The sequence below is a fragment of the Rhamphochromis sp. 'chilingali' genome (assembly GCF_963969265.1).
Source record: "Rhamphochromis sp. 'chilingali' genome assembly, chromosome: 2".
In the NCBI taxonomy this organism is placed as follows: domain Eukaryota; kingdom Metazoa; phylum Chordata; class Actinopteri; order Cichliformes; family Cichlidae; genus Rhamphochromis; species Rhamphochromis sp. 'chilingali'.
Window position 1 is genome coordinate 18,256,742 of NC_137930.1, and position 20,399 is coordinate 18,277,140.

The window sequence follows — 20,399 nt, forward strand, 5'->3', positions numbered from 1 at the left end:
AATAGGAAGAAATGCAAACTAGTGTATACACGCAGAGTGAAAAGACATGTGCAAGGAAAAAAAATGCAAACCAGTTACACTTCCAGAAAAAAGCTGCGAAGTGTCCATGCATTTTCTAGCGCTCACAAGTCTGTTTAGATAGGTTCCTTCATTTAACCAGGTATTGTACTTTTAATCGTTATGTGCTTTTCAACTTTATTCCAAAACATGCGAATAACATAGATATTAACAAGAAAAAAGAACCAAATGTCTGTGAGTAAAGCTTTAAACCTTTAGATCCCTCGCAATCTAAACATCAGTGGCGATGTAATCTTTTTAATTTGCTGAAACTGATTATTAACCTTAAATTAATTATTAATTATTATATAGAGACCCATTGCTTTGTTTTGATGATCACACCGATCAACACCCCTGATCTATCTTTTTGTGCAACACTTGATTTCTTCAGGAGCTTTTACTAGTTTTTAAGACTTGTTCTGTCTTTTCGGCCATGATGCTGGTTTTGAACCGAGCTGCTGAAATGGCTGTTCGAAGCCTGCGCACTCCATCATTTCATTAGCCTTCTGCTGCTAAAATTGATGAGGTTAAAAAAATCGCTGCCGTCCAGGCTACTCTGCATTTTTTTCCATCTGCGATAGATTGATATATGGGTGAATGGATGATTGGTGAATTTCCACATTATTATTATTTAATTGCATGAAAAAGACAGATGACTTAATTTATGAGACTGTGTGCAACAGCACTTGCAAAATCAGTATGGTTTACATTCGGGGCTTGCTTTAACTTTGAACTGAAATCGAAACACGCCCATGCTCTTGTTGACAGATGGCGTGGCTAATTCCTGACGCAAGGGGGCGCTGTTGCACTGGATGATAGCCTACCCTAGCCGAGTCTCCGCTCAAGGCATTAACGTGAGCGTAGTGTGTGTGTATCCAGTGAAAATTACCCGGAGACGGACGGAGGCAGTTTATAACCGTACCAATGTCTGTGGCCTATAAATATATTATATTAACCGGGGCGGAATCATCTCGTGGACACAACAACATATCGAAAATGAGGGAATAATCCGAGGAGAGGCACGGCGAGGCTCGTCTGTAGCTACGGTTTTGTTGAACTGCGAGTGGGATCACAGCTGCTGGCTACGAAAATGTCGAGAAAAATAGAGAGCAAGCAAGGTAAGTCCTGCCCGGCTAGACTGAACCTCACCGCTCCACCTTCGGGATACTGTATAACGGTCTCCCTTACACGGGGCTCGGATGGATTAAATTATGGGGGTCTGTTGACCAACACATACGCCAACAAAAAAAGGGGGTGCTCCAGATAAAGCTTGGATGAGTGTGTTGGGTGTAAATGGTGGTTTAATTGGGCCTCACGGATTGTTCTTTTTCTCGGCTATCCAGTTAAAATAAAGCGTCTGCTAGCTGGTAGCGGCTAATGATATTTTCATATTTTTTGTCCCGTTTTTAAACCAAAAGGCTGACTTAAGGAGAGCTGGTTAACTGATCCATTAGTTAAAATAATACAGCTTCTCGTGTTCAAAACAGTTTAGCGAGCTAATCCGGGGAAATAGCTTTTTTTTTTTTTTTTTTTTTTAAGAAAAATCGTGCTGGCTTTTCTTCCATGGTACTACACCGGCATTTCTCCATTCACTCTCGGTACGGGGGTCGTAAATACACCACCCCGGTTTGATTGTCTGCGAGCGTTGCTAACCATCTCGGGACAAATCTCTGAATTTCACTCAAGAGGAAACACGTGTGTTTCGCCTTTTTCCCCTTTGGAAGACGCGTAAATGAGTGAATATATCGTGTGACATTTTTCTCCTGCTTCCCAATTGGCCGTCCGCGAACATCTAAAGACGGGTTTAGCTAGCAGCAGCTCAAGGTTAGCTTTTACTGGCTAAGGCTAGCTGCCTTGTTACCCCTGGAATGGGATTGCGTTCACGCGCTGGGCTGCTGGGTGTGTATTTGTGTTGATTTTCACTATTGTGCACGTGGCATTTTTTTTTTGTTGTTGGTTTGACCCGTATTTTTATTTTTATTTTTTTCATTTTGTCTACTCGTGTCGCTCACTTTCTCACTTTCACTCTCACTGCGGAGCACAATCACTACGGGAGGAAACGCAGTAGTGTTGGGGTATGGATGGGATTTTGGGAAGGAAACTTTATACCCGTCAGCTACACTTGCATCCCATTCCAGCAGCTGTCTCCTTGCTTCGCTCCACATAGTGTCCTGCCCAGTGTTGCCTGCAGTAAGTGGGCGAAAAGGCGAACACACACACACACACACACACACTGAGAGCCCCCAATAACAGGAGGGGAGGGAGTGTCATCCTCCACTAGCTCAGTCATTCTTCATAGGCGTAAAAGTTTCCGATTCCTTTCGTGTCTTGCGGACAGATGACTACATATGGTCACAACTAAATGAAAAGTCAGAGGCAATGCAAGAGTTTTTTATTTTGTTTTCTTTTTTGTAGACTCTTTGCTTAACTGATAACTTAAAAGCAAGTACCCAAACCATCACTTCTCCCCTGCTTCCATTCTTCCCAGTTGTTTACTTGTTGGTCTGTTCTCATCTGCCTATTGATCCCAAATATGTCCCCAAGGACACACTGTGGTGGTTGCTAGTGTAATGGAAACAGGGAAGGGCGAGACTTGGGACTCAGAACAGAAAACTCTGCAGCAGGCAGTGCTTGAGTGTGAGAGAAAGTGTGAAAGGCTTCGTCTCTGGAGACTGGATAGAAACAGGGTGACAGTTTTAGTCGCTGGCAGAATGGTGCCTTGAGGAGCAAACACATGGACACCAAATTCACTAGCTGCATCAACATACTCCTCCGATTACCGGGGATGGTGTCACCCAGTCACTAATTTGCCCTTCCCGCGGGAAGCAAAAGCGAACCTCATGTGCGGTGGAGCCCAGGCGTGTCACCTCTGATGAAATCAGATGGATGGTTCTTGCGCTGAATCCCATTCTCTACGTACTCACCGACATGACTTCATCACTCAAGCAGCCCAAAACTGAAATCCATAAACAGATTCAGTGTGTTGCGGTGTTTGTCCCCCAAAAAACGTAACAGCAGCCAGACAGCCGAAGCTGTTTCTTAATGCTTTTCTCAGAAGGCTTAAAAGCTTTGAGTCTGTGTGATCACATTTTGGTGTAAGCTAAAACTTGAAGATGCTGTCATGATGTGAGCTGAATGACTGGGTTGGTGTGCAGTGTCAGCACATATTAATAGCTCCAAGGCATCTTTTTTTTTCTTCTTCTCTTTTTCCTGTCTTTCAGTGCGTTAAGCAATTTAAGTTTTCCGAGTGTTGCTAAATGAGCTCATGATTAGTAGTATAAATAGTTGTGGGGGTGCTGACATTGATCAAAAGTTAAAAATACTTCTCATCCACTGCTTATCACTGGTGAACGATGCATTGTTGACGGGAATTATTTCTGGCTGGTTTTGAGAGTGCTGCACTGTGACTTGCAGACTCTGCTCAGACACTTTCTAATCCCGCAGCGTTTTATGTACGTACCGTATGTTTACTTGTTGGATGTCATACTTTAAATGACCCACTTAGAATGATTCCACTGTTGCAGTTAAATTAAGATGTGAAACATTTAGCGCAGCAGTCCTGAAATGGGATTTGTTGTTGTCAAGATGGCCTAATTTTTGAAATGAAGGCGATACAAAATTTTAAGAAAGAAAACCCATTTAGCGTCACTTTGAAGAACCAACCCAGAATCCACTTTTTAGGGAGATCTTCGGCGTAAAAACAGAGACACATCACCTGGGATGAGTTTTCCTTCGTTCGATTTGTATTTCCGTTCTTGTTTTGTCTACATGTGTAGGAAGCCTTCATTCACACAAACCATTCTAAAACTGCACGGGTCAATAAAAATCTGTTCTAACTGCTCCCCGTTGCCAGGATATGTGCCCTTTGTACACTTTAAAGATTGTTATTTTGCTCAAACCTCAGAGTTCCACTGCTCTTTTCACCGGTGTCTTTCTAATAATAGCAGTCATAATAATAACTAGTTTTCATGCACTGTCTCAGTGACAGTACAGTCAAAGGTGATGTGAGAGACAGTGCAGCTTTTCGATATCTTTTAGTATTTGTTTTTGTTTTTAGGTAAGTTAGCTACATTAATGCACTAACATTACTACTACTTCAGCAGCAGAGAACAGCATCTGTTCTTTAGCCACTGCTTTCTAAGACAACATACCAGCTCTGGGTTGAGTTATTGTAGTCACTTGGCCGGCGTTAGTGCAAAGTTTTGTAACATGTTTTTGTGGTGGGGGTGCATGTGTGTTTGTGTGTGTGTGTTGGCTAGCTGGGCTTGTTTGTCAGTGCTTAATTTATTCATTTCAGTCTGCTAACATTAGCCTGTTAATGATATACAAAATACTGAGAGATGTCTTTTTAAAAAAAAAAAAACCATTTTTATTATAATATCAGGTGATCACGACTAAGACGTGCTGTATTGCTTTTTTTGGCTTGAGTTTTTTTTTTTTAAAGATGAACTACAAGACTATATTTCTATCCCGTGAGCGGCATTTATTTCAAAGATGCACGTAGTCATTTGTGAATTAAATAAAATTTTTATAATTTAATAAAATTAATTTAATAAAAAATAAATAAAAATGAAATAAAAAGAAGAACAATTCTTTTTTTCTCCCACTCGCATTAGGCTTGGATGCTGTGCACACTTTACAGCTCAAAACACACATTTAAACACACCAGAAAAGCTGCTTATGAAAAGATTGTTGAGATTTTCACGGTTGCAAAAATTTCCCTCATGCAGACTGGGGTTGTGACACGACACATTTTGGCACACCAGTGTTGGTAAGAAAGTCGTGAGAGCAGCAGTGCAGTGTTTTAAAATTAGCTTGCGGACTCTTCTGTTACTGGACAGTCAACGGTAGTAGCCAGCCGCAGCGGCAGAACTGATCCATCAGTTCCTTATTTTAGACTCCCTGCACCCCCCTCGCTGCATAGTGTGGCAGTGCGCATCTGTGGTTCACCCTTTGAAAGGGTCTTAGCTGCACTGTTTACTGTCAGGCATTACAAGAGCTAAAACTAAAGTGTGTGTGTGAAACTTCGATGGCCCTCGTTTGCTAAGCGGTTAGCTCGTTGCTTCAGACTTAAAATAGCTTCTTTTTCCTAATGTCCGTAAATGCCGAGCTCTGCATGCCTGGGTCAAAAAAACTCTGAGCAAGAGCTAAAGCAGTCCTGATTACAAAAGGGTTCCCCGGGATAACTCGGTCTGCCCACATTGCTGATGAGTGATCCCACTGTTGCACAGAGCAAGCTATGAGCACTGGTTTGTCATGCTGCAATTTTGAGGTTTGATGGCAGCAAGCATTTCACCCTCCCTCTACCACAGAATGAGAGGCTTGCTTTTCCCATATAGGTTTAGCTGTGTTGTAATTACATTTTTTATTTATTTTTTTTGGTGCCGTGTATGGGAATGCAAAAAGAGGGAGGGAAAAGAGCTTGGGAAGAGAAAGGGAGAGGGTGGATAAAGTCTGTGAGCAGAGAGTGAATCGGATAGAGAAATGGATGGATTACATGTGGCGTAATGGCTGGACCAGGGCAATCGATTAGAAGCGAAGGGAAGTCTGGGTTTTTGTAACATGAACATTTTTAAGGTGCTTTCATCACCTTCCAGGTGGAGCGAAAGACTGCAGTTGAGATAATTTTCAGTGGTCTCACGTGTAATTCAGTGCAGCAGTATGTCACTGGCGGGTCATATTCCCCATCTCTCAACTTCCACGTGTGTTTTTGAGAGACTTTGTTGAGGTGTTGAATCTATCTCAAAAGGATAGAAAGAAGATGCTTCCCCTGAGTTCACTGCTGCGTGTTGGCCTACATGCCAGAGAGCAGGTCGTTTATTCCCGCAGGTGGCCGTCTCATTTCCTTATTACTGTTGAGTGCATTCTCCATTCCAGATAACTGTGGAGTGTTGGACTCTCTCCAGGACCAGTGACGACACCCACTCAGACATCCTTCCAGGATTGCTTAAGTCAAGATTTATAAGAATATGAATATAAAACACACTGGATTTGGGAAAAGCACAATGCTTCTGGACTCCTCCTGACTTGTGTCACTGCTATATGTGGCTCTTCCTCTGAAGTCCTGTGTAACGTGGCTGAGTCAAGTGAGGATGATCATGAGGCTAAGTTAGTTATGACTAACTCTCAGCAGTGCCTTTGTGAGAGAGAGCTCTAAAAAAATGCCACTGTGACCTACGACACAGTATACAAAGGGCGTAAGCATCAGTATCACCTGGACTAGTTGCTGCGTGGACTGTTGGATGGGCAATATAAGCTGGAGGAGCCAGGCCTCCTCAGAGGACACAGACTCCTCTCTGCAGGGTGATTTAGATGAAGACACAGGTAAAGACAGCACACAGCACTTTTGCTGGTGATCAGTTGTACATTTGTTTTACTGGAGAAACAAGCATGTTGGGTATTTTAACTCGTAATGACTTCGAATACCCAAAGAAGAAACTAGACAAGGACATTTACTTTAGCAGATGAGCATTACTAGAAATGTGAAGTGTGTTTGTTTTTTTGTTTTTTGTTTTGTTTTTTTGTTTTTCCCTCATCAGGTTTCAAAAGTTTTAATGGCGTTACACTCATTCTGCAGTTTATGTTAAAATAAACGCATACACGCATTGCTTTTTGTGACGATTATTTGTCTGAGCCTGCGGCTGCAAGCTTTGGAGCCTTCGCTGGTGGAATAAAATGCAGGGGACATTCCTCTCTGTGCTTTTTGTGTCGTGTGGCTTTATGGAAGGTGCTCATTTGCTTTGCTGAAGCTTTGGGTGGACCCAGTTTGAGGAGGCTGCTCTGCGGGGCCACAGCCTTCAATCACAGGCTTCCTCTTTGCCTTATTTACCCCCCCCCCCCCCCCCCCCCCCCCCCGAAAAAAAATGTAGACAGAAGCCATAACTGCTCTAATCCTGGCTCATCAGGTTAGGATCTGATACTGTGCCTGCATGCTTTGGTCTTAATCCTGTTACGCAATACAGAAAATGTGCGCTATGGAGCTGTAATCTTGGTATTTTAACTCCAAGCTGCCTGCCTCGCCTCACCTTGGTAACTGGGCATGTTTTCTGACCCACATGTTGGGGTTAACCCTGTTTGATTTTTTTTCTTTCCTCCTGCTAAAGCTGCGTGAACAGATCCACCCTGATGAGCTGGTATAACATAGAGGCTCCATAATTAAGGTAGCCGAGTCTATCGCTGTGTAATTACACAGTGCCGAGTGCCATAATACCTTGTTTTGAAAACACACAGTCTGTGGTGCGCTCAGCCTAATAAATCTATGTATTTCAACCCAGCAGGCAACAAAAGTCAGTGTTCACTGTGTGTATTTTGTCTGTGTACCCTGAGCTGCCCAGACCCTGTAGTCATGATGGCCCTCTGCAGAGACCGTAGCGTGAGTAATGTGTTTCAAACAGATGCACAGAGGCCAAACACAAATAGCTGGTCATACTGCAGAAGGACAATATTTTGTAGTTATTCATCTATTAGCTGCTGATTTGACTACAGAGGCTTTAATTTCAAAATAATCAGTTTCTGGATCTTATTGTTTATGTTGTTTTTTGGTGTCACTTGGTTTGCACACTGCCTAAAAGTCTTTTTTTGCTGCTTCAATTCGCTCGTCTAAATCCAAATCTTTGTTATCTGAACGATCGCATCGTATCAAACGGTCTTTATAACCCATCTGCCAGAACCCACAGCATCCTCACTCAGACTGCTGGTGTTTGTGATGAGATTGTAGAAGTAAAAGCGGTGTGACAGAGAACCACTACTGAAACTCCAAATGTGTCCAATGATGTTGTCTTTCAGTTCTTGTTTCGGACTGAGTTACAATAGCGCTCTAACGCACTATTGTAACGCTTTGTAACTCTAACACTTTGATATTATGGAAATTTGATTGAAGGGAACAGGGTATTTTGTGTTTTGTGTATCCACACAGGGGACTGCACTGTGTGTGTTGCAGATACAGTACTGACCATTGCAAGGATGAAGGAAAGAAAAGAAAAATCTGTCTATGTTGAGTTTTCTATTGAAGAAAAGTGAGCAGCAGGGACACACAGAGAGAAAAGGCGAGTGGCATTGGTGTGCCTGAAAGCAGCAATCTCAAAGGCGGAAAATGTAGAAATCTATTTAAAGGCGGGGGGGGGTGGGTTCTGTCAAGCTGCGCCTTAGTGTGCATGTGTGTGTGCGTGCCTTCCTGCGTTCAGTGTGTCAAATCATGTAGACCCCAGGGTGGCATGGCTGGGTCAGGGAGCTGGCATACAATGAAGGGGACGTCCCACAGTTGCTGCCAGTTTCCGACACCAGTCTAAATCAGGAATGGTAAGCGAGAGAAGTTGACATTGCTTGCAAACAAGTCAGCCTTGTTGTCAAGGTGCATGTGGGTGTGGGTGTTTTTTGTTTGGTTGTAGATGAATGTGAATCCTTGGTTTGATTTCTTTATATTAATCCCAGATTGTAGATGAAATGCATGCAAACACGCACAATCTTGACTTCGCCAGTGACTGAATGAGCTTGTAGCCCTGTGGACAAAATCCAGGAATTTGTTTGTTTGTTTCAGTGTTCGCTGACCCACTTCTGCTTGGATGTTCATTCTTATACAACCTGAATGTGTGAATGTGCTTTTAAAACAGCAATGATGAACAGAAATAAATGGAATGTTTCTGAGGTTAAAGGCAAAATAATCACATAATTTATCAGCTTTGGCCTGAGAAGACTTTGAGTTGTTATTTGACCTGTTTCTCTTCATATGACTGATATCTCACAGCAAATAATGAGTTAAATTTCACTGATTCTTTTTTCCCCTTAAATTCTGTTACAAAAGCCTCAGCATCCAAAATGCTTGTCTTTAGACTTGTCCATGCTGATTCTATCTTTGGAAGCGTCCTGCCTAATTTTCTATTGTTTAAAACATAAACATAAAATGAAGATATCATTTTATAGCGTCAGATGTATTGTAAAGGGCCCACCATACTATTTTTGGAAGTGCAGTCATGCTGTCTGCTGCAGTGTGTCTGCATACTGAGGAAGAACAGACGACAAAAATAACAGCACATCAATAAAACCCTGGAAGGTGATATGCAGTTATGTAGAGGCAACTTTGCTCATTCATCTGAAACAGCAATATGTAGCTTTTTCTTTTTACCCGTGGAATGTCAGATAAGTGGACAGACATCAGCTGAGCAAGTAAACTGGTACAGATGACAAGAATGAGCTAATAATAGCCTGCTTAACAGTTCAAATAAAAAAATAAAATAACAGTTGTAGCTTTTGTTTGGTTTAAAAAAAAAACTAAAAAAACAAAACAAATCTCAGACACTTAGAGGCAGCTGACACTGACATAAACGATTATGCGCGTTAGGAAGTAACTAGGAAGTGACTATTAACATAGATTTTTGCCAGACTACATTTCACTCATTGAAAACGGTGATTCCTACGATGCCCTTTCAAAACCCCCATACAAACATGTATAAAAGCCTGCAGCTAATCACTGACTGACAGTATTTATATCCCGTGGCCCAACCTTAGCATGTAGACTACAGATCGATCTCTGTTTTCCAAAAATAATATAAATTTGTGTCATCTTTTTCCAACTGTGGAAAAAGATGACACAAAAATGTGTTATTACGGATTAATATAGAAGTAATTACAAAGTTGCATTTAATTTTCTTTTTGTGTATGAGTGATTCAAATCTCTCTAGTACAGTTTAGACGACCGCTGCCTAATTATAAGTGTCTATACGTGGGCAAGTCTTGTCTTTGTAAAGGACACGTCTGTCATCCAAGGCTATTTTTAAGAAGCTACATTTGGACATTTTTCACAAAGTTTGGTATGCCAGGGTGCATTTGATCTGTAAGATTAAATATATTATGTGGCATCTCTCTTTCAGTCTCATCCAGTGCTGTGTTTGTGCACAAAGTGTCAAGTGGATGACGAGTGGCCCGCTGCACAGACAAGATCGGCTTTGTGCGGCTCTCTAACATGGAGAGCGTGGTACCACTCCTTGCTGTTGAGGCCATTTACTGTTTCCTGTGCTTCTCTGCCTCTCTGTATCTGTCTCTGTCTTGTGCTCAACAGTGAAGTGATCGGTTCTCTTGTGGCTGTTTGTCTGTGTGTAGGATCGTTCTCCTATCTCAAGTGCTTTATAGTGCCTGTTTGGCAAGAGGCAAACAGCTGCCGTTCTCTGAGAACTCTGAATTCATTCTCAGCAGATCACAGGGGTTTTTTAGCTGTTGCAGTGTCTCTGTTCTGGTGCTGCTTGATGTTAGAGATACTGACAAGCTGAGTATTTATAGCACTTTGTGCTTCTTAGTCTATCGGTTTCACCCCAGGTGAACCTGCCGCCTGCCACACGGTCTGTCTCACTTTACTGAAAGAATCGGTTCAGAAAGCTAGCTTTAAATGGATCGCTAAAAAATGCAGTAAATCGCTGCAGCCCGAAGGTCAATTGAAGGATCAGGCTGGTTTGAGCATGTTTGTGTTGGGTGGTTGTGTATCGCAGTGAGCTGCTTTGTGTCGTGTGTGTTTGTGTAAATGTGTGCGTCTGTTAGTGATGTGCTATTAGACACCACCTATTTTTATAAGGTAAGTTGTTATGTGGGGGTTAGTTACAGAGTCCAGGCTGCTCTGTGCTGTGAAGAGGGGAGGGAGACGAGGGACAGGAAATCATAGCAGTGACTTAGGCGTCAGCGGGGAAGGAACAGGAGGGGTACCCAGGATGGTGTGTAAGTGTATGTTGTGTGAATTCCGCTCCCCCACCCCGCTATTAACCCTTTCCATCATACTGCCCCTGCCCTCCAGTAAAGCTTTAGCGTGCTGCTCTGTGGCCTCGTTTGCCTCTCACATCACATTAATGGAATCATTAGCTGATACTGCTATGGATTCCTAGATGACAAAACCATCAATATCACAATTAGGTGCTAAACTAATGATTTTTTTTTTCCGTTGTAGATTAATCTGCTGATTATTTTCTCAGATAATCGTTTGTCCTTCTGGAAATGGGGGAAAAATCACATCATGAAGAAATCAACTTGTAGTTGAAAAACGGTTGCTCTAAAACTCCAAGGAAACATTGTTCTCTGTTACTGAAGACAAACAAAAAGATGAGTTCATCACTGTCAAGAAGGTGGAATGAGCAAATGATTGGTCATTTTTGTTTTAGCAGGAAGATGACTCGCATTACAAACTAGATCTTAAAATAGCTGCATATGTAAATAAAAAGGAAAGCTACACAGTAGCCAGAGAACAATTCTGAAACCTGGTTTTGTATATTTTTCAGTTTCAGCACTGTGTTATGTGATGTGCTGATGTCCTCTGGCCTTAACACAGTGTGCACGAGATGTGAGCCCTATGCACATGGCAGCTTTTAACATGATGTTTCTAGATTTTGTAGCTAATTTCTGTTTTGCTCAGGGATTGGCAATATTGCCGCAACTTTTTTTGGGGGGGGGATAAGAATAAATCAATCCTTATACTGCTTCATGAACGTCCTGCTCCCCCCGTGCTTCACACTGCTCTCTCTCCGGTATTAAGGCTGTGCACTGGCTGAGATGAGATTGCTTCTCTTCAGGATGTTTGCCGGCTGGCTATCCTTTGTCCACCATGCTGCCGTCTGTTTGCAAAACGTTACGCCTCCCAGTGCATCTAATGAACATCGTGCTAACTGCATCACTACCGATCATGCTTTTGCTTTGTACGTGAAAAGCTGGACAGTTTAAACAGTGCGATAATTTATTTATTTATTCAAGCCCTTTGTCCCCTTTTTGTCACCATTTTCCCTTTTTTAAATTAACAATTGGGTCAGCAGAAGCTTCCAGCATGTTTTTTCTGTGCGTTGATGATGCTGTTGAAAATCAGACCTTAAGGCATCCCCTCTGCCACCCTTTGTTGCTCATGGTTGAATAGTTTGGAGAACCTTTGTGTTTGTGACTGTGGATGCTGGTGTGGGTTCCTGCGCTCTGACACAGAGGACAATTGAGTCAACTAGACCTTAGGGCTCACTCCATAGCTTTCAGTACAACCTGTATGAAATTCTCTGCCAAGCGCTTCCATCAAATAGCTCCATTAGCTCATCCCCTGCCTGCCATTAATACACAGACCCATACTGAAAGCATCCAAGAGTGAGGATTATCTAAATACTCATAATATTGCATAGCCAGTGCTAGGGCTGAACGATATATCGCATTTGCGATAATATCGCGACATGATCAAGTGCAATTTTCTAACCGCAAAGGCTGCGATTATACTCTGGACATGTCCAAATTCATGGGCTGCATCCTCCTGAGGCCGCATTTGTAGACCGATTACGTCACAGCGACGCGCCGAAGGCTGTCCAAATTACTACCATATCCCAGAATTCATAGCGCGGCCCAGCCAAACTCCAGTTTCCAACAATGGCGGCCGCTACTAAGTTTTAAAATTACTCATACTAATCTTTCTGGGTCACAAAATAAACTTTTAAAATATTTTCAGGCGAGAAAGTAGTTGTGTAAACATCAAATATCTGCTCGGTTTATCAAGATATCCCATATTTGCAAAAGTGCTTCGACGTTTTCAGAGGCGTCTGCTACCCACCAGCTCGACAGCTAGCCGGGAGCTCGAGGGTTACTGATGCGGCCGAGAACGGCACAACTCCCGGCACATCATTTTCAGATCACCGCGGAGTTTCGCTGCTCGGGTTAAACGTAATATATAAGTCACTTAGACAACCTAAAAATGTTATTGTTGGGCTTTTTTCAGTGTTTTGTTTGTTCGTGAGTAAATCGGTTTGGCTGAGATTAAAGTTATTAGATTAGATAAAATAAAACTTTATTAATCCCCCGGGTGGGTTCCTCCTTGGTTTTCACACAGCTGACTAAACGTCAAACAGAAAACATACAGAAGTATGAGACAGTCGAGAATTTACGCCAGTGTCTGGTTATATTTTAGATAGCAAGAAGCAGACGGCCGAGTTTATTAAACTCCACCGAGACAGCGGTGACGCTAATCAGAACTAGCCTTCTGATTCAGAAGGCTAGACCGTCCAATTTCACGCCTTTAAATTTTAAAGGCGTGTTTGTGTGTGTGTTTATACAATTGCTATTATGTTTGCACTTTATGTGTAATGTTACTGACTGCAGAGATCAGTAAGATGTGTGTATTTTTTATTTATTAGTTTTATTTATTTAATATTATTTTTTAATTGAATGACTGTCTAGTAGTTCACAGATGTCGAAAAACTGAGTGTGGTAAAGCCACTGATTTTGTTTATGTATATTTCTGCAATCTGCACATTGTACTGACTTTCATTTTAATGTTTACACCAGGGTTCCTTGTCAGCACTTTATGCTCAGATGTTTGTAAGCTAAAAATAAACTATTGTGTATGTTCAAATATACTGTTGTGATTGAAGAAGTTAAATAAAAATGTCAGTCATCAATTCATGCATCACCTCATGTCATCATAACAGAGGTCTGTCTTCCAGGAAAGAACAGTTTAAAATTAATGTAATATAGTATTGGCCATACTATATGATGTATTGCTTGTCTTTGTTTAATAATACAGAAGACAAAGACCTTAAAAAATAATCGCATATCGCATCGCAATCGCAATATTGGGGCAAAAAATCGCAATTAGATTATTTTCCATAATCGTTCAGCCCTAGCCAGTGCAGTGTGGTATTATCCTTGAAGCATATACAGTGTATTGCAATAATTGTTTTTAAATGAATCATACTATTGTGAAGGAAGCGAGTCAAAGTGAGTGAAGAGGATAAATGAGTGTGTAGCGTTAGTCATAGATCTACAGAGTGTGGAAACACAGACGAACAATGTGACAGACATTATCAGCACAAAGTAAGTAGAGAAGAAGAAATGCTATCAGTAATGAACCACCTTCCTATTGCAGCAGCACAGGGGAAAAGGTTGTGTTAGCTCCAGAAACACAGAGCTTTGGAAGATTGAGTTCTGCTGGCTTTATAGTTAAACAGAGGAGGCATTGAGGCTCGAGACTTGTAAATGTTTATGCCACCACACAATACGCGGGCCTAATGGTCCCACCCTCTTCTGAAACGCCACCACCAGGCTACACAGGAACTGCATCAGTTAAATAGCATACGGCCTTAAAATCCACCCAGCGTCTAATCAAAATGATCAAACATTCCTTAAAAGCTACTTAACCAGAGCAGTTAATGGAATGACTCACTTTTGACTCATGCTGTGTTAATAGCTTCATTTACAGAAAAAAAGACTTCCTTGAGCGTATCTGCAGTGAAGTCGGGATCATGGTGGCGTTGCAAGTCTTAAAGATCTGTCGCTCTTGCATCCAGAGTATACAAGGGTTACACACTATTACTGTGACATGTATATCTTATAAAACTAAGAAAAAAAGCTGTTTTACGTGCTGCAAAATATACAGTTATTACCAGTCTTTAAGCAAAGAGAGCTGCATGAATGAACTCACTGACTTGCAGCATGCCAGCATATCCAGAGCTCCACACTGACCCACTACCCTGAATAATGTTACACATCATCTACCGCATCTCATCTGCAAGCTGTGTAATTATGGAAGCGTGCATAGTCTACTCTAACCTCAGTAGCCTTAAATGTAGATGTGTTAATTTAAGACTTTTGTTTTGAGACTATATCACTTTGTTTCCCATCATTGTTCTGTTTCAGAGTGTGCGTGTGTGTAAAATACTGCCTCTGAACATTGCTTCAAGCTACTTTTCCATGAAGGATGATGGATTGAGAAGTCAGTGAATAGCAGATTACTATCTGTTTCAAAGTGGGTTTAAGATGCACAGCTCATTTCAGATCACAAACAAACAGACTCAAGAATGCAATGTGTCACCAAGAGATTAGGCTGGATTTTTCTGTTTCTTTTTGTGGCCTAATGTGACATATTTTCCTCCCCTCTCTGATAATTATAGTTTCAGGTTACTTTGTAGATTCTTCACACCTTTTCTTTTCTTTCTTTCTTTCTTTGCCATTGTTTGTCATATTGGGAATCAGATCGTATCTGCATGTTTAGTGTTATCCTATGCCTTTTCTAGGCTGCCGTAACTCCAAAGTGACAAAAAAAAAGGCGAGAAAGTGGGAGAAGGTGCTTTTGATATCTTTTTATCTCTGCATTCTTGTGACTCATAAGGGTAATGATGCCTCTCTTGCAAAGCAGGAGTTTCCCTTTATAGATACCGATTCAGATATAGATAGTATTCTTAATCATAAGCCTATTGTGTGCTGTCTGCTTAGATCTGAAAGCAAATTGCACAAACAGTCAGGAAACAGGAAAGAGACTGTCTTTTTCTCTTTTTTTGTTATTGTTGCCCTGCTGTCTGTTGTTCACTTGCTCATCTTCATGTCGCATACAGATGACCAGCCACAACCTCTCTAAACAGATCTGATTAGCTTTTTTGTGTTATAGATGTGCTTTATAGATTGCCTGTGTTTGTGCGGTCATGCTCTGTTAGCCACGGTTGACCAGGCCTTCTGTTACCATGCAACGCAGCACCCAGAGCACCTCCATCACCACACTGATATTTGCTCCTGACCAGTGACCCATGGCTGGTGGGGTTTGCGTTCCTGGTCACTGACATACTGAAGGGCATGCTTATGCAAGTATCGGCTGAGGCGTGCTTTATTGAAACAGAGATTGACTTGGGAGGGGATAAAAATAAGCGTGTACTTTTGTGTGCTTAGAAATGAAACGTGATAAATGCTTTGCTTTGGTAAAACGAATGTGATGTAATGTGAGAAACCCATTTGAGTTTTGTCGCTCCAGTTTTTGTGGAGTAATTGAATTCTACAAATGAGCTGGAAATGTATCACTTGAGCAAAGTATTCATTTAAATATAAATTAACTTTGAAAGTGTCTCATCAGTCTGACAGCTGCAAATTGGTTGTAGTTGGTGGTAATTCTTTTTTGTAACTGTTCTTATGCCAGTTCAGTTTTTTGTTTTTTTTTTCTTGCCCGTTACCTTTTATTTTGCACTTCAGAATTCGGTTGAGAATTGAATGGCCAAAGAAATTTATCATTTATAATTGCATTGCACAAGCAGAAACGATCTCCCACGTCTCATATGCTCATTTGTTAAGTGGACTGCAATAGACTCGAGCACTTAGTATCTGTATCTCATTTACTTGCTGGTTGAGTGGATTTGATGATCTCGGCCTCACTGTGGCTCCTCGTCGTTGAACTTCATGCTCAAACAGCACAGCTGGTTAACTATGGACTCCACCATTGCACTTCCTCTGTTACTTTTAAGTTAGCTGTTAGCCAGTGCCTCATTACTGTACTGTGCAAAAATTCCTCATTTCTTTCTATTTTGCTTCCAGGTGGACTTGAGCAACAGTTCTCCAGGCATTCTGAGGGTCTTTCAGAGTTTTTCTTTGACTGTTTGGCCTTCTTTGCTAATTTTCTGTCCAGTCCAGTTAAGCCACATGACAGACAACTTGACAAAAAACAATTTTAACTGTCTTTAGATACTCTGTTACTAGCAGCCTATTGCAACAACACATAATGTATTCCTTTATATTTAGTTTAATCTATTAAAAATGCCAAAGATAAGAGTTTGACAGGAATAAAACAGTATTTTTTGCAAGAAGGTGTTTCCAGAAGAGCTATCAATGAAAAACATGGCATAACTCAGCATGACATTCAGTGTCCTTAAAAACAAGTGGAGGACAAAAGAAGATGTGGAAGGCCTAAATAACTATCTAGAGCAGATGAACAGTATCTGAGCATCAAGTCTTTAAAAAATAGAAGACAAAAAAACAGCAAAGACCTGAAACAGGACCCGAGATCTGGCTATTCAGTTCATCTACCTGCTTTGGTGAAGCCTCATCAGAATTGGTGTCAGTGAAAGTGTGGCTGTCAAGATGGAACAAGGAGAAAAGACTGGGGAATGCCAACTTATGCAAGAACTGGAATAAAACTCAGTGGAAGCACATCATATAGAGTGATGAATCCATATTTGAAATGTTTGGTTCAAGTCATTGTCAGTATGTAAGAGGAGGTTAGGAGAGAGGTGCAACATAAGCACATACTGCCATCTGTAGAATATGGTGGAGGCTCTGTCATGTTTAGGAGCTGCTTTTCAGCCAGTGGTGTTGCGGACCGTGTCCAAATTGCTGCAACACCATCTGGAAAGCATTTGATTGGCAGCAGCTTCATTTTTCAACATGACAGTGATTTCAAACATGCTGCCAATGCAGTAAAACCATACCTGGATAGAAGAACAGACAATGGAACGATATCAGTCAGAGCCTGAACCTCAACACTGTTAAACCAGTGTGGGATCATTTTGATAACAACATAATCTAAAGAGCTTAGTGTGTTCTTCAATGAGTCTGGAGATCTATTCCTGAAGACTACTTAAAGAAGTGGCAAGAAAGCTGTCTAAGAGAGTTCCTGTTGTGTTGAAGAATATAGGTGCTCATAACTAATGTGAACTTAAAGTTAAGAATTATATAAATTCTGTTTTTGCCTTATATATAGTATTTTTGTGCATCTTTAAACAATAAATAAATCACTGCATTTACTTCCCATTTTTCCAAGCAAAATATGAAGAGAATGAGAGGTAGCTCAGACTTTGTCACAGCACATACCAGACCTTCCTACCTTCGTCATCCTTGGACTGTGGCTTGACCTGCAACACACCCACCCACCCACATACACACACAGAGCCTGTGGTTTCCTATAGCGCTGCATATTAACTGTGGATATAAAGAGGATTCCTATTGAAAACTGAACACCGCCAGCAGGAAATAACCACTATAATGGAGAGAATAAATAATTCACTGAGCACTTAAATATTTCCTGTTGAATTTTTCTCTTTCCTCTCCATTTTTTTTCTCGCTGCTGTTCATCTTATGTGCCTCAGGCTAGCATCCCCCCCACCCTTTGCTCCACAGCAGGTCTTACTTCTTGTTCCGCAGTGTAACAGACAGCAGTTAACACTGTTGTCATTTTCATAGGTAAATAAGAGCTCAATGTAAGCAGAGTCGCTTATAAACAATGACATGGCTATTTACGTGTATCCCATATGGTGGGTTTCTGCTTAAGTGTGCCAGATTCTTTGTCTTTATTTAAAGAAGGCTGCGTAAACAGTAACAGCTATAGCTTAAAAGGAAAGTGGGATTAATGTGCATCAATTTGTAGAGGCTCTTTTTTTTTAATCAAGCATATTTGTGGCTGTGTGTATTTTTATATTTATGTGGGTGAGAGGAACATACCTATGTTAGATCTACAACCCCATCTAATCTTTGTAAAAGGGCACTTCTTATAGAGAACTCATTTATTTACATCAAATGCAGGGGTAATGTCATGATTCCATGTGACTTACCTTAAAATAATTTTTAAAAAGATATTTATGGGCTTTTTAACTTTTATTATGGCATGACAATTTAGAGTTTACACAACAGCTAGGAGAGAGCATAAGGGAACATACACAGCAAATGAACTGGGGTAGATTTGAACCATTTCCAGTTTGCATTGCAACTTTTTAGCGAGTGCAAAACAGCTGCAATGCTGTTTAGCAAGTATTCAGCGACTTTTTTCCACACAATTTGCCATCTTCTATATACATTACTGAGCGCTGCAATCTGCTAGTGACCCAAACAATTGCAAGGAGGCTTTCAGTGCAGTGCTTCATACCTCTGTGTGACAGTTTCACCTAGCAACTGCAAGCAGCCTCCTACAACTATTTGCCAACCAGCTGGGGAATACACCTTTTTCCCAAGTGACCAACGGTTACTAGGGGGTCTATAGACCAGTTACTGGTGTTTAGCAATCAAGACATAATGTGGATTGCACAACACTGGACATTATATTCTTCATTTCCAGTTAACACTTGTACAGCTGCTGTTATTGTGTATATATTTATTTATATTTCTTCATACATTCTTATATAGTTCTATATTGTGTATTTTGTTGTACAGTTATTTTATTTTCAACTTTAATTTATATATTTTCTCTTATTCTTTCCCAGTTAAATTTACCCTTCATTCTAATTTGTGTTGTACAGTTATTTCATTTTTAACCTTAATTTATATTTTATTCCTTCCTAGTTAAATTTACCCTTTTTAATTTTTCATATTTATTTCCTATCTTATTCATAGCCTTTCCTTTTTTGTTTTCTTTAGGTCACGAGCAGTTGTCCAAGCATTTCACTACATATCGTACTGTGTATGACTGTGTACGTGACAAATAAAATTTGAATTTGAAATTTGAATTTGACAATGACTGGTAGCAATTTCCAGCAACTGCTCATAACTGGTCATGGATTATACATTTTACCTCAGTGACTGGTGGTTACCATGCTAATGCCAGCTGGTTTTTTATGCCTGTGATTGGGGCCATAAGAACATGGATCCACACCAACCAGTTTTCGGACATGATGACAGAGTAAAGGTTTACCAAACTGAAACCTAAAGTAAGCTGACAGTCACGATTAGGTGTTAGTAATGGCACAGTTCTTAAAGCCTGTTGGATGTAACGCTATAACCGGTGACAGTTTGGTCAGATGACAGCTTATTGAGTTTATTAAGACTGTCCCAGACAGATGAAAAGATGCCCCAGCTAGCAAATCAAGTTAACATTGCTGGTACTGTGGGTCTTTGCTTCAAAATGTGTGCAACAGAAATGCCGTTATAAACTCAAAAGCATATTAACATACTGATGGACTGAATGAGTCCAGTGTGAAGGCTATGTATACATATACTTGTAGGTTTTATCTCTCAAGGAGTCTGTGTAAAGCAGAAAAAGAACTCATTTTTGCAGTTCATTCATCCTCTAAACATTTTCTATGCACACTTTCAGATCAGTTTCCCCCCCCCCCCCCCCCCCCCCCCCCCCACTTACCTTTTTCATATGCTGAACAGCTGTCACACAGTGACCTTTGTGACTCTCGTAGCGGTCGTCTAACAGGCTAAACACGTCCGCAGAGGAAGGTTTGGGGACACACTTTCACTGAGAAGCTCCTCACTGAAGGGGTTCAGCAGGAGGTGACAGCTGTACATGTAACTAAGCACAGCCTCATCTCTGCTTTCCACCCTGTTTCGTCTTACTCTAAGCCTACAGAGAAGGGAAGAGGCCACCAGCTGTCCTGTATTGATCACACCTGTACTGAGCAGCAACCACATCAATCTGCCAGCCCGTCACACCCCGACACACACACATATGGCACCAGTCGTCATGATCAGCAATACAGAACGGGATTTTTTTTTTCTAATTTGGAAAATAGATAAATAAGATAAGTACAATTAAGAAACAAGTTGTTTCATAAATTGCAGTTTTTCACACTACACAGACTGCCATTAATAGCAGGGGTGGAATTAACCTCCTCCAACTCAGAGATACTGTATTATAAATAGAAAGGGGAGAGAGG

General features: G+C 41.1%; 1 protein-coding gene across 6 annotated transcripts in view; it reads left to right on the plus strand.

Moving 5' to 3' along the window:
- Positions 1–891: 891 nt before the first annotated feature.
- Positions 892–20,399, plus strand: part of rapgef1b (Rap guanine nucleotide exchange factor (GEF) 1b) — a 47,112-nt gene continuing 27,604 nt past the window's right edge. For 2 of the 6 annotated variants that reach the window (XM_080865886.1, XM_080865885.1), the window contains exon 1: positions 893–1,175. In XM_080865886.1, coding sequence (XP_080722012.1) covers positions 1,148–1,175 — 28 coding nt within the window. In that variant the 5' untranslated portion in view covers positions 893–1,147. Of the gene's footprint in view, positions 1,176–20,399 lie in introns of all 6 variants that reach the window. The other 4 variants (XM_080865884.1, XM_080865887.1, XM_080865888.1 and 1 more) reach the window with 4 other exon arrangements.